The sequence below is a fragment of the Chrysemys picta genome, chromosome 13, assembly GCF_011386835.1.
Source record: "Chrysemys picta bellii isolate R12L10 chromosome 13, ASM1138683v2, whole genome shotgun sequence".
NCBI lineage: Eukaryota > Metazoa > Chordata > Testudines > Emydidae > Chrysemys > Chrysemys picta.
The window spans coordinates 20,745,155-20,759,912 of NC_088803.1; the positions used below are offsets into that span (position 1 = coordinate 20,745,155).

At 41.4% G+C, this 14,758-nt stretch overlaps 1 protein-coding gene and 1 pseudogene across 1 annotated transcript; both read left to right on the forward strand.

The window, feature by feature from the left end:
* Nucleotides 1-8,697: 8,697 nt before the first annotated feature.
* LOC101943619 (olfactory receptor 6N1-like) lies at nt 8,698-9,648 on the forward strand. The gene has a single exon (XM_005309036.1). The coding sequence runs from the start codon at nt 8,698-8,700 to the stop codon at nt 9,646-9,648; it is 951 nt and encodes a 316-aa protein (XP_005309093.1).
* Nucleotides 9,649-13,401: 3,753 nt separating this feature from the next.
* Nucleotides 13,402-14,372, forward strand: LOC135975169 (olfactory receptor 11A1-like; annotated as a pseudogene).
* The last annotated feature ends 386 nt before the right edge of the window (nt 14,373-14,758 follow it).

A 14,758-nucleotide genomic window follows, 5' to 3' on the forward strand; every position in this document is an offset into this window, starting at 1 on the left:
GTCCAGCTTGGGGTCCCAGGGCATCCCAGCCCACCCCCCTTTGGGGGGGTCAGAGCCATCTCTGCCTCCCAGCCATCTCTCCAGCTCGCTTCCCACCCTCTCTTTCAGCGACCCCTCCCACAGCCTTTGTTCAGTTTCCCGGGCTAAGGAGTCACCTGGCCTTCAACCCCTTCCTGGGTTCTCATGTTACACACTCAGGTATGCGCCCTCGGGCCATCTCCCATCCTCCAATGCAGACTATCCCAGCCACACTCCCCTGTCAGCATTCACAGACCACAGTGAGAACAGGCCCAGTTCGTCACAGCTTGTGCTAATGAAATAATTTAAAATGTGCTCTTTCAGAAAGTTAACATTTGTCCTCGCTCCTTGTTTGTCCTGAGTGATCTTAAAAGTGGGAAAAAATACACTTCAATTAGAACACATTTTAAATACTGTATAGTTTACATTTGAAGGCATTTTGTTTTAATGAAGCTAAATTGTTAAGAAAGGTTGTGATTAAATAATAGTTTTGGAATAGATGGTGCATATGATAAAGTCTGTAGCCCAGAGTCACTCTTAAGTGGGGCCATGGTGACATCAGAGGTAACTCAACCAATCTTCATGCTTTCTCTCCTCGTAATTTCCTTAAGCAGTTCTATTATCTGACAGGTAGGCCAAGAGTTCTCATTGATGACTTGACATCCATCAGTATTATTAAAGCTTCCATGGCTACATGCTACCAAGCTTCTGTGCCTCATCTGAAGGGTGGTAATTCTCTGCTACACTGCCCCTGGACCAGCCCAGGGAAGGGTTTCTGACTCAGAAAGAAACAGTTCCCTCGTCTCTGCTCCCCCTTGCTCCCTGGCAGCAGAAATTTGCTGCTGGACAAGTCATTGGGTCTGCAATTTTACCATTCCCTGATCCGTCCCACCCACCACTGCCAAAATTGTCCACTTCTTCCTTAAAGTGTGGTGCCCAAATCTGGACACAATACTCCATCTGCATCCTGACCAGTGCCAGAGCAGAACAATTCCCCCTCATGACTTGCACATAATACTCACAATAATATGCCTGTGACAAAGTGGGAATTTTTGTAATATTTTTTATGAGGCCTATGTGTGCCTTACTTTCCTCTATAAGTTTCAAGACAACTCAGTAGGGTTGCCAACCCTCCCGGATCGACCAGGAGTCTCCCAGAATCAAGCTCGATCTGCAGGAGGCTACTGAATCCAATCCAGGAGATGTTATACCACTAAAAATCTGGCGGCCCAGCAGGGCTAAGGCAGGCTCCCTAAGTGCCCTGTTTCCACGTGGCTCCTGGAAGCAAGTAACACGTCCAGATGTTAGCTACAGAGTTAGTCAGGGGGTCTCTGCATGCTGCCTCTGCCCCAAGTGCCAATTCCATAGCTCCCATTGGCTGCTTCCTGGCAGCCACTCAAGGTAAGCTCTGCCTGGATGGAGCCCATATCCCTTCCTGCATGCACCCCAAACCCCTGCCCCATCCCTGAGCCCCCACCCACACTCAAATTCCCTCCCAGACCCCGCATCCCAACTCCTGCCCCAGCTCAGAGCCCACACCCAAACTCCCTCCCAGAGCCCACACCCCAGACCCGCTCCCGCACCGCAACCGCCTGCCCCACCCTCAGTGAGTGAGGGTGGGAGAGAGAGCACGATGGAGGGATGGGGAATGGAGTGAACAGATGGCAAGACCTCAGAGAAGGGGCAGGGCAGGGGCGGGGCTTCAGGAGGAGCGGGACTGGGGTTGGAGCAAGGGTGTTTGAGTTCGTGGGATTAGACAGTTGGAAACCCTATGACCTAGTCATGGAAAAAGGGTTAAATTTGCTCTCAGGGCAGCCTAAGAGGCATAGGTGTGTGTGTCACTTCCTCTCTGGGTGGAATAAGGAGTCATTCAGAAGCTAGTTGAAACTGACCAAGATCAAAACTGGCCAGAGTGGCAAAGCAAGCTCCAATGACTCATGGAATTCTAAACCTGTCTTCCCAGGTGCATGCAACCCTTTTCAGTTTGGTGTCATCTGCAAATGTTGTAACAATTAGCATATAAGCAACATGTGTATGGGCCTAGATAGATACTATCTATCTATCTATCTATCTAGCTAGCTAGCTAGCTAGCTATTATAAATCAGGTATATTTACACTATGACACCACATTATGGAAGCTGTCTTACTGATCCACCAAACAGGAGAGATGGAAGCCAGCATGGTTTCAGCATGCACAGAAATGCCAATTGCACTCAGCTATGGGACAATTTTCTAGAGCTGATAGATGTCGAACCAGTGCTATACATCTTTTTATATTAAGTTTCAGGGAGAGTGAGTTAGGGCATAGAGTCAAAATTCAATCATCTGTAAATCCTTGGCCCTCATTGTGACTCATATGAGTTGCTCAATTAACTTCACCAGAAGTTTGCCCAAGTAAGAATTCAGTGAGTCCCTCTTTGTGTTGCACTGGCTTTTCCAAGGATTTGGGAGTTGCAGTATGTGGCTGTCATGGAGAGCACGTATTAAAGAGGCTCTTTCCAGGCTGTGGTAAAATTAAGGAAGAGTGATGGATGGATGGCAAAGAAAAGCAATCCCTGTTATTGAATGTGATAGATGAGAAAGTTCAGAGTGTGCTGAAGAAACACAACAGCTCCACCCAGATCCCACCCATGGTCCTTTTCTTCCTTATGGCACAAAATGGTTTAAACTATTCATTCATTATGGTAGGAGCATTGCACCCCAGGAAGGACTTGGAGATGAAGAGGGAAAGAGGATACTCAGCATTCAGAAGGAGGAAGAGAGAGAAGAAACATTTGCCTTCTCTGCCACATGCAGGAAGAATGAGGGAGAGCCTGAAATGTTGAAGGAAAGGAAGAATAGGAAAGAGATGATAATGAAGGTCTAACTCCATCAAAGACATTGGAGATACAGGAGGAATGAATGTGCTCCCAAAGGGGAAAGAAGAGTGATGGAGGGTCTTTTATAATCATGATGCCCCATGCTGACTTCCCTTTGTCAACATTTGCACTCTGATGCTGCATTGCCATGTCCACATCACATTACAACAGTATGGCACGACTCTACAGCACAGTCACTGCAGTGCAATGCCTTAGGAATCACGATCATATCGGCCCTCTCTGCTGCTTTGTCTGATAACCAGTCAACTTGGTCTCAGGTTTTCCAGCCCCCATACATTGAAGCTGTCCATTCTAAACCCATCGCTCTATCGGACATAGGCAAAAACCTTGTGTTGTTCAGGAAGGCTGACCTCTTCGCTTTGTTACTAAGGGTGATTCAGGTTGCCTGGCAACACCACAGTAGATTATCTTTGGGAACAATTCCCATGTGGCCACCAAAGCATATAGAGGTGATTGCAACATGGCACATGGGGAATGGTGTTGTGAAAGTGATAATCTGTGTCTGGGCAGGTGCATTAGGCAGGAATTTATATAGGAACATTAAACAATAGAAGAAGAAGAAGAAGAAGAAGAAGAAGAAGAAGAGGAGGAGGAGGAGGACACCTCTCTTTTGGTGTCATTCTCCTCTCACTTACCCCAGTTTTCTAGCAGTGCATCTCTCTTCAGTGCAGTTATTCCTGATTTATACTGGGGTAAGTGAGAGAGCAATTTTTTCACAATTAACTCCTTAAAATGTTTAAATCTTTGTTTTATTTTTCATGTTAATCCAGTTATTTTAATGAACTTTTAAGTGAGCACATTTTTCTATATTTATTGATTTATTTATATTTTATTTATTTCCAACACAAAACAAAGCTATTGGGAAAATGGAAAGAAGAGAAAAAAGAACAAAAAGCTAAGGGATTTGGATGGGAGGGAAAAAGAGGGAGGTAGGCGGACACGGAAGGGAAAGGAAAGTGACAGGTCAGTTTCCATCCATTAGTGATTAATCAAAGGGTTTTAAAAATTAGAGCTATTTCTTCCAAATTTGTCTGAGGACCTTCTTCTTCCAAATGTTATCTACTCTTTAGTTGCACTCTCAGCCAGGTCATTGTGGCAGGCTTCTATCCCTGGAGGCAATCAGTTTAGCCCTTCCCTAGAAGCTTAAAACCTCTGCTGTCATACAAGAGTAATTTGGAATCTCATGTGTGTTAAAAAGTCCCAAAATTGCCGAGAACTTAAAAACTGTCCAACGATAGACCGTGAATCCCAGGGATAATGGAACCTGGGGACGTGCTAAGCAGACAGAGCTCTGAACCATTCTTGTAGCTATTTCCATCATGTGATACAGACTCAATAAACAGTCTAGTGTTCAGAGCAATGTTTGGGGTTATTGTGTGTAATGGTTCAATTTTCTATTTGGTTGTGTTGATTTCTGTATTGATTGTGTTGTACTGGGATATTTGGGCTGATTATTTTGTGTGGTAAATAAGGGATTTGTGTTCCAGTTAGGGATTATGTATGATTGTGTATGCTGGTTGAGTTGCAGTATGAGTGGTTGTGATGATTTCTGTGGGGGTTCTGTTGTGCTGGCAGATTTTAGTTGATCTGGGTGGGTGTGTGCTGCAGTGAGAGGCTATGTATGTTTGTGGTTATTGTGTGACATAGTTGTTTTATTGTGAGAGTTGTTGTCTTGATTTGTCAGCCTTCTTGATGTCATCTACTTTCCACCTTCCCAGCTAATGTACTTATATTTACTCTTATGGGTGTTATGCCTATTGCTAAGTGTAGCTCATTTTGTACCTTAGTCTTTCTGATTTTCTTCCTATGTGCTTGTGGTTTTCTTTAATACTCGTCTTCAGCTATTTGTCCATGTTTCCACCTTTTACAGGATTCCTTTTGGTTTCTCTGGCTTAATATGCTTCAGAATGACACATAGAGTCACCATCCTGGAATCTTATTATAGAGATTTTCACCAAGTCACTCATGGGCAATGTTTGGAATTTCAACCAAACTGCCCCATTTTTCCCATTGAAATTTCTCTCTATGGCTATTTGATGAATATAGCCCATTGAAATACCTTTCAGCATTTTAAAATCTTCAGTTTCTGCATTTGATCAAAATTCTCAGATGGGTTTATTATCTTCTCGGTGGCCCCATGTTCTGCATTTCATATTCCCACTGCATGTGAGTCATGCTCTGGCACCCACTTTTGAAAATAATACCCATAAATGTTAGTTATTGGACAGCTCTCAAAAAGAGAGTTATGTATGCTTGTGAGAAATGAACATGCTATCTGATTACCCTTTTGTGAAGATTTGAAGGACTGGGAGAAGGTCTGAATTTGGGGGGAGCATGGGCTGTTATAGCAGGGATAAGGGAGAGGACTGGGGGGGATCAAATCAGTATCTTCAATATCTGTATATTAATGCGAGAAGTAGGGGGAATAAGCAGGAAGAACACAAAATGCTTGTAAATAAATACAACTATGATATAGTTGGCCTCACAGAGACTTGGTGGGATAATACGCATGAGTGGAATATTGGTATAAAAGGGTACAGCTTGCTCAGGATGGATAGGCAGGGCAAAAAAGGGAGGACATGTTTCCTTATATATTAAAATGTATACACTTGGACTGAGGTTGAGATGGAAATGGGAGACAGACTTATCAAAAGTCTCTGCATAAGGATAAAAAGGGGTAACAAGCAAGTGTGATGCCATGGTAGGGGTTTACTACAGATAACCTAATCAGGAAGAAGAGGTGCATGAGGCTTTTTTTAAACAGCTAACAGCTAACAAAATCATCCAATGCACAGGACTTGGTGATGATGGGGGACTTCAACTACTCAGACATCTGTTGGGAAAATAGCACAGCAGGGCCCAGATTATCCAACAAGTTCTTGGAATGTATTGGAGGAACAGGTTGAGCATTTGAAAGTGGAAAGCAGCTTGGGTGAAAGTGATCACGAAATTGTAGACATCATGATTCTAAGGAATGGTAGAAGGGAGAACAGCAAAATAAAGACAATGGATTTCAAGAAGGCAGACTTTAGCAAACTCGAGGAGTTGGTAGGTAAGAGCCCGTGGAAAGTCTAAGGGGAAAAACAAATGAAGACAGTTAGCAGTTTTTCAAAGAAACATTATTAAGGGCACAAGAGCAAACTATCTCACTGCAGAGGAAAGATAGGAAGTATGGCAACAGACCACCCTGGCTTAACAAGGAGATGTTCAATGATCTAAAAATTAAAAAGAGTCCAACAAAAAGTGGAAATTAGGTCAAATTACAAAGGATGAATATAAACAAATAATACAAGTATGTAGGGACAAAATTAGAAAGGCCAAGGCACTTAACAAGATCAAACTAGCTAGAGACATAAAGGGTAACAAGACAACATTCTACAAATACATAAGAAGCAAGAGAAAGATGAAGGACAAGGTTGGCCCTTTAATGAATGAGGGAGGGAAACAATAATAGAAAATGTGGAAATGGCAGAGGTGCTTAATGACTTCTTTGTTTTGGTTTTCTCCAAGAAGGTTGGTGGTGATTGGACATCTAACATAGTGAATACCAGTGAAAATGATGCTAAAATAGGGACATGCTATCTGATTACTGGATGGATGGATAGTATCTAAAATAGGGAAAGAACAAGTTAAAAATTACTTAGACAAATTAGATGTCTTCAAGTCACCAGGGCCTGATGAAATGCATCCCAGAATACTCAAGGAGTTCATGGAGGAGATATCTGAGCCATTAGCGATTACCTTTGAAAAGTCATGGAAGACGGGAGAGATGAAAATGGCAAATATAGTGCCAATGTATGAAAAGGGAAATAAGGACAAGACGGGGAATTACAGACCAGTCAGCTTCATTTCTGTACTGGGAAAGATAATGGAGCAAATAATTAACTAATCTATTTGCAGACATCTAGAAGATAATAAGATGATAAGTAACAGTCAGCATGGATTTGTCAAGAACAAATTGTGTCAAACCAACTTGCAAATTTTCTTTGATAGGATAACAAGCTTTTTGTATGTGGGGAAGCAGCAGATGTGGTATATCTTGACTTTAATAAGGCTTTTGATACTGTCTCGCATGACCTTCTCATAAACAACCTAGGGAAATGTTATCTAGATGGAGCTACTATAAGGTGGGTGCATAACTGGTTGGAAAACCGTTCCCATAGTGTAGTTATCAGTGGTTCACGGTCACGCTGGAAGGGCATAACGATTGGGATCCCACAGGGATCAGTACTGGGTCCAGTTCTGATCAATATCTTCATCAGTGATTTAGATAATGGCATAGAGAGGACACTTATAAAGTTGTGGACGATACCAAGCAGGAGGAGTTCCAAGTGCTTTGGAGGATAGGATTATAATTCCAAATGATGTAGACAAACTGGAGAAATGGTCTGAAGTCAATAGGATTAAATTCAACAAGGACAAATGCAAAGTACTCCACTTAGGAAGGAACAATCAGTTGCACACATACAAAATGGGAAATGACTCCCTAGAAAGAAGTACTGCAGAAAGGGTTATAAAAATTATAGTGGACAACAATCTAAATATGAGTTAACAGTGTAACACTGTTGCAAAAAAAGTGAACATAATTCTGGGATGTATTAGCAGGAGTGTTGTAAACAAGACACGAGAAGGAATTCTTCCTCTCCTCTCCTTGCTGATTAGGCCTCAACTGGAGTATTGTGTCCAGTTCTGGGTTCCACATTTCAGGGAAGATGGGACAAATTGAAGAAAGTCCAGAGAAAAGCAACAAAAATGATTAAAGGTCTAGAAAACATGATGTATGAGGCAAGACTGAAAAAATGTGTTTGTTTAGTCTGGAAAAGGGAAGACTGAGAGGGGACAAGATAACAGTTTTCAAGTACAGAAAAAGGTTATTACAAGGAGGAGGGAGAAAATTAGTTCTTCTTAGCCTCTGAGGATAGGAAGAAGCTATGGGCTTAAATTGCAGCAAGGAAGGTTTAGGTTGGATATTAGAAAAAAACTTCCTGTCAGGATAGTTAAACATTGGAATAAATTGCCTAGGGAGGTTGTGGAATCTCCATCATTGGAGATTTTTAAGAGCAAGTTAGACAAACACCTGTCAGTGATGGTCTAGATAATACTTATTCCTGCCATTAATGCAGGGGACTGGACTAGATGACCTCTCGAGGTCCCTTTTAGTCCTATGATTCTATGATTTGATATAGAGAGAGAGATCTCTAAATTTCAAATTACATTAAGAAAATGGTAAGTGATATCATAATCAACTAATGAACAGTGCCACAGAGAAAGGAAGTGTAAGCCCAAGGTCGGGGAAAGAAAGAGCCAGGAATAAAAACAGGATTCTGCAATCAAATTCGGCTGTCCACTCCACTGGAATCTGGTGTACTCTGTAGTTGAAATAAGGGTAAAATAGGGATGAGAGCAGCAACAGTGTTTATCTGAGGTTTTCAAATGAAGAGAATGGAATCACATAGAATTCCTTCAATCTACAATTTGCGGATACAGACTAACACAGCTGCTACTCTGAAACCTGTTCCATCTACAATGATAATCTCATTGGTGGCTAACGTAACACACAGACATGTTCAGGAAGCTGAAGGTGAGATGTGTTAAACTATAGAGATACTAGACAGCAGTAACTTTTCCAATGAAAATTAACTTAGGCCATTTTGAAATTTTACACACCATGCCTCCGCTATCTGAAGTCTTGACTCAACCACTGGGATGGCAACCAGCAGACAAAAGCCATAATGGAAATGGGACTGTTTTGAAGTGGAAACTAGACTTTGAATGGCAGAATTTGTTTTCTTTCCCCTAGATGGAACCCACAGCAAACAAACGCCAGGGAAATCAAACAACTGTGACAGAATTCATCCTCCTGGGATTCGGGGATCTTCCTCAACTGCAGATTTTTCTCTTCCTGCTGTTCCTAGTGATCTACATCGCGACCATGGCTGGGAACATCCTCATCGTTGTGCTAGTTGTGGCTGACCAACACCTCCACACCCCCATGTACTTCTTTCTGGGGAACTTGTCCTGCTTGGAGACCAGCTACACTTCCACCATGCTGCCCAGGGTGCTGGCCAGGCTCCTGACTGGGGACAGAACAATTTCTGTTACCGGCTGCATCATGCAATTATATTTCTTTTGTTCTCTGGCAGGCACAGAATGTTGTCTCTTATCTGTGATGTCTTATGATCGGTATTTAGCGATATGTAAACCATTGCATTATGCAGCACTAATGAATGGCAGGTTGTGCCTCCAGCTTGCGGTCGGGTCATGGATAGGTGGATTTGCATCTGTTGCCTTCTTAATATCTATGTCAAAAATAACATTTTGTGGCCCCAATGAAATTGACCATTTCTTTTGTGATTTTAATCCAATAATAAAACTGTCCTGCAGTGACACTCAATGGCTGGAGGTTTCGGCTGTCATACATTCCTGCTTATTCACATTTCCCCCATTTTTGTTGACCCTGGCATCTTATGTTCACATCATCACCACCATTATAAGAAACCCATCCCCCACTGGCAGGCAAAAGGCCTTTTCCACCTGCTCCTCTCACCTCATTGTGGTGACAATTTTCTATGTAACCCTCATCATTGTGTATCTGCTGTCAGACTCTGATGCACTGAGGGACTTGAACAAAGTGTGCTCTGTTTTCTATGGAATCCTAACCCCTTTGGTTAACCCCCTCATCTACAGCCTGAGAAACAAGGAGGTAAACGAAGCCTTGAGAAAAGCTCTCCTTAGATTTTTTGTCTTTTAAATGAATATAGGGATTTTAGGCGTGATAGATAGATAGATAGATAGATAGATAGATAGATAGATAGATAGATAGATAGATAGATAGATAGATAGATAGTATCGATCTACCTTAATACACATCTACCTTGTATGTTAAGTGTTATAACATTTGCAGATGACACCAAAATGAAAACATTTGAGTGCATCTAGGAAGGCAGCTTTAGAACTCTCTGAGTCATTGGATCTTGCCCCCTTGTTAATCTGGGCCACTTTCAACTAGTTTCTTAATGACTCTTCATTGGTTCCCCCCCCCACACACAAAAAAAAACTAATAGAAGAATAAATATAAAAAAATCCAGAAACCACAGAAAACTAAAGGAATTGGATGGGGAGGGAAAGAAGGGAGGAAGGAAGGGCAGGGAAGGAAAAGGAGAGTAACATCTCGCTTCTATCCACTAGGGATTAATCAAAGTTTTTTGCAAATTTCAGCGAATCATTTCAAATTTGTCTAATGCCCTTCCTTTTCTAAACATTACCTGCTCTTTAGCTGCCCTGTCAGCCAGGTTGCTTCTTTCCCTGGAGGCAACCTGTCACATGAGTGTAATTTGTACATTCGTGTGTTAAAAAGCCCCCAAATGACTGAGAACTTAAGAACTGGGAAGTAGCTGACTGTGAATGTCAATGATAATTGAACCTGGTGCTATTCTAAATAGAAAGAGCTATCAGCTATTCTTGGAACTGTTTCCATCATTTCGTATGGACTCAGTAGACATTCTGGGCTTCAGAATCATGTTTGTGGTTATTGTGCATGCTGGTTGAGTTCTCTGAGTGCTTGTTGTTGATTTGTGTGTGGATTGTTTTGTACTGGGACATATGTGTTGATTTGTGTGTGTGGCATATGAGGGGTTTGTGCTGCAGTGAGGATTCTATGTGTGTTTGGGTTTATAGTGTGTGCTCATTGCACTGTTTTGTCGATTTATGTGGTGGTTGTGTTGTGCTGGGAGATATGGGTTGATTTGTGTGGGTGTGGGCTGTGGAGAAGGGCTATGCGTTCTCATGGCTATCGTGTGTGGTGGTTCTGTTGTTGTGTGTGTAGTTGTGTTAATTTGTTAGCCTTCCTGATTTCATCTGTGATTAACTCTTTTTCTCTGCTAAATGGGGGGACCTAATCTTTCTTTCATCTTTCTTTTCTCCTAATGTACTTCTAATTCCTCTTCTTCTTGCCTCTTATATCACTTGCTAGTGAAACTCATTTTGTCCTATAGTCTTTCTGATTTTGTCCTGACATGCCTGTGTTGTTCTTTTGTACTCATCTTTAGCTATTTGTCCATGTTTCCACCTTTTGTAGGACTCCTTTTTTGATTTGCAGGCTGAACACACTTCAGAATGACATAATCCTGGAATCTTATAGTTGCAATTTCAACCAAGCCAGTCATGACCAATATTTGGAATTTCAAACTACCTGCCCTACATTTGCCATTGAAAAAAATCTCTCTCTTTGACAATTAGATGAATAAATCCCATTGAAACACTTTCAGCATTCCAAAATCATCAACTCCTTCATTCTGGATGAAATCAAAATTCTAAACAGTGTAAACTTCCTTCTAGGTGGCCCCATTTCTTGCATTTCAGGTTCCCATTGTCTGCGAGTCATTCTCCTGCACCCACTGGGAAATTACTAGATTCCCCTGACTAGAGCATCCACACCTGAATAAGAATGTGTCTGTCTGTGAAGATGTGTGTAACCATTCCCAAAAGTTTATTTGAAAGTTGAAATGTCGGGTTCTAGTTGTGTGCTTGATTTTGTAGGATCTAAGTTCATGAATAGGAGATGAGTACATCTGTACTTACATTGAATAGATGAAGAACATCTTTCCACATTTTTACATATATTAGGTTATTACATCATGTTACTAAATTTCAACCCTATCTGTACTTTCTGGTATCAGTAATGGAGTTTCAAAAAAAGTGAGGGTGAAATAACAAACCATGACAGTTGTGCTTGTAGCAGCAAATCTCTCATGGTCATCAGAAGCCTTGTGTCTAATAGGTGACTTTAGAAATCAGCAAGCCCTTTCTATGTTTTGGAATATTGAATATCCCTACGGGGTTCTTTACTGGGGTAATTCCAAATATTAATCATGGTGAAAACCTACACACAACTGTAACATCCTGGTCTGTTTCCCCTCTTTGAAAGGATACTGGACAGTAGTCATTGTATCCATTCTCTGAATCCTATGTGCTGCTGAGCCCTCTAGATCTGGATAGTATCAGAGGTGTAGCCGTGTTAATCTGGATCTGTAAAAAGCGACAAAGAGTCCTTATAGACTAAAAGACATTTTGGAGCATAAGCTTTCATGGGTGAATACTTACTTCGTCAGATGCATGTCATAAATCTGTATAGTGACTAGTCACTGTTCCTAGAGGTGGAGCTCTCAACACTCACATTGTTCACCAGAAATGAGCATTCAGTGCCTCTGCTTTCTGGGCATAGATTTCCCATGAACTCTGGCATATTTCCTCCTACAAAAGAGATAATCTCTTCCAAAAAGATGCTTACATTTAGAAATAACATTCATAAAACCAAATGGAATTAACAACTGGACAAAAATGTATTTCCCAAACTACGTTTCACTGCTACCGAGGAAGGGCTTCCCCAGGACTCATTCCATATTTCCTACTACAAAAGAGTTGATCCCATCTGAAATGATGGTTCTGATTAGAAATTACATTTATAAAAACAAAATGGAATTATAAAACAGACAAAGACATGTTCCCCAAACTATCACAGCAACCTTATCCAAGGAAAGAATGGCAGACCTCCTGAATCTAATTATCCATCCTATAATCTTTCACACGGTATCTCAGAGCCAAATGTTCAAAGGGACTGAGGGTCCATTCTGCAGATGTAGATGCATGGAAAATTTTAAAAAAAGGCCTTGGGCACTTTGGAAAATATTACCCATAAATGTTATGCACTGAATAGCTCTCAAAAAGGAGGTTCCAAATACTTGCCAATAAAGAAACTTAGTCTCTGATTCCCATTAGGAGACATTCAAGAAATCTCTTTCTGTAATATGGGGTGGAGAGAAAGGAAATGTCTAAAAAATGTTATGTGTTGTTAAACAAAAAAATGATGCCATTTCTGCGGAGATTCAGGTGGAAATATGACAAGGCATGCTTACACTTCATAGAGTGTATTCAAATTGATGCAGCTTCTCATAACAGTATGTTAACACTGTGAACTTATATAAAACTCATTTACATAAATATTAAAATGCTGTACAGTGTCTTCAGTATCATATCTCTGTTTTACACAAGAGCATGTGAGGACATATAGACAGCTCTTGTTTCCTAAATTTCAAGTCACATTAAGAAAACGGGAAGTGGTATGATCATCATCGATTACATGAGGGAGGGAAGAGAAGCACAGTAAGAGGAAGTGATAAACCCAAGATCAGGGAGAGGCTAAGCCAGGAAGAAAACCCATCTCTCTGGAATCAAATTCTAGTGTCCACTCCATTAGAATATGGTGGACTCTGCCATGTAAATATGGTTTAAAAAATGTATCAGCTCAGCAATAGGATGTTTCTGAGTTTTCCTTATGAAGCCAATGGACATTTTTTTAAATGTTTACCCCAAAGGCCTCCACCATCTGGAGTCTTGACTCAGTCATTGGGATGGCTGCCAGCAGGGAGAAGCCAGTATTGAAAATATGACTGTTTTGTAATGCACATTAGATTCTTAATTGCATAATTTCTTTCATTTTCCCTAGATGAAGCTGACGACAAACATACACAAGGGAAATCAAATTACCATCATACAATTCATCCTCCTGGGATTTGGGGATCTCCCTCAACTTCATATTCTCCTCTTCCTGCTGTTTCTCGTGATTGCAACCATGGCCAGGAACATCCTAATTGTTGCGCTAGTTGTGGCTAATCAGCAGCTTCACATCCCCACGTATTTCTTCCTGGGGAACTTGTCCTGCTTGGAGACCTGCTACACATTCACCATCCTGCCCAAGATGCTGGCCGGTCTCCTGACTGGAGACAGAACCATGTCTATCGCTGGATGCATCACTCAATTATATGCCTTTGGTTCTCTGGCAGGCACAGAATGTTGTCTCTTATCAGCGATGTCTTATGATTGGTATTTAGTGATATGCAAACCTCTGCATTACGCAGCACTTATGGATGGTAGGTTGTGCCTCCAGCTATTGGCTGGGTTGTGGATAGGTGGATTTATGTCTGCTTCCACGTTTATATTTATGTTGTCACAATTAATGTTCTATGGGCCCAACGAAGTTGACCATTTCTATTGTGATTTTCATCCCATAATAAAACTCCTGCACTGACACCCACGTGGTGGAAGTTGCTAGTTTCGTATCTTCCTCCATATTCACCCTGCCTCCATTTCTATTAACGTTGACATCCTATGTTTGTATCATCTCCACCATCCTGAGAATCCCTTCCGCCACTGGGAGGCAAAAGGCCTTTTTCACCTGCTCTTCTCACATTATCCTGGTGACAATTTTCAATGGGACCCTGATTCTGGTGTACCTGCTATTGGACTCTTATGCACTGAGGGACCTGAACAAAGTGTTCTCTGTCTTTTATGTCCTGATCCATTTGTCAAACCCCCCCCCCACCCCTCATCTACAGCCTGAGAAACAAGGAGGTAAAGGAAGATTTGAGAAAAGGTCTCCTTAGATCTTTTGTGTTTTACAAGAATTCAAAATTTTAAGCTAATATATATATGGGCCAATCATGGGGATATGATCTTGCAAATTCTGACTCACATGAGTAGCACATACTCATCTTTGTGTGCCTGCTGAACTCATGACTGTCAGAATCATAACTGCCTGTATCCAAGTGTAAGTCTGTGTGTTGCCTACCTGTAGGCATCTGACTTATTTTGGAGGAAAATGAGAACACCGAGCTGTACACCTAGACTTTCACTGCACCCTCACACCCACTCTCATGTCTGAAGAACACTGTGCATCCTCCTTGAATTGGGATAATTCTCCTTTGAGTGTGGATGAATTTCAAAGTAAATATTTTAATTAGTTCATGAGAATAAAATAATTAAAATAAGATCCTTAAGAAATTTAGCATTTGTCATTTCTAGTT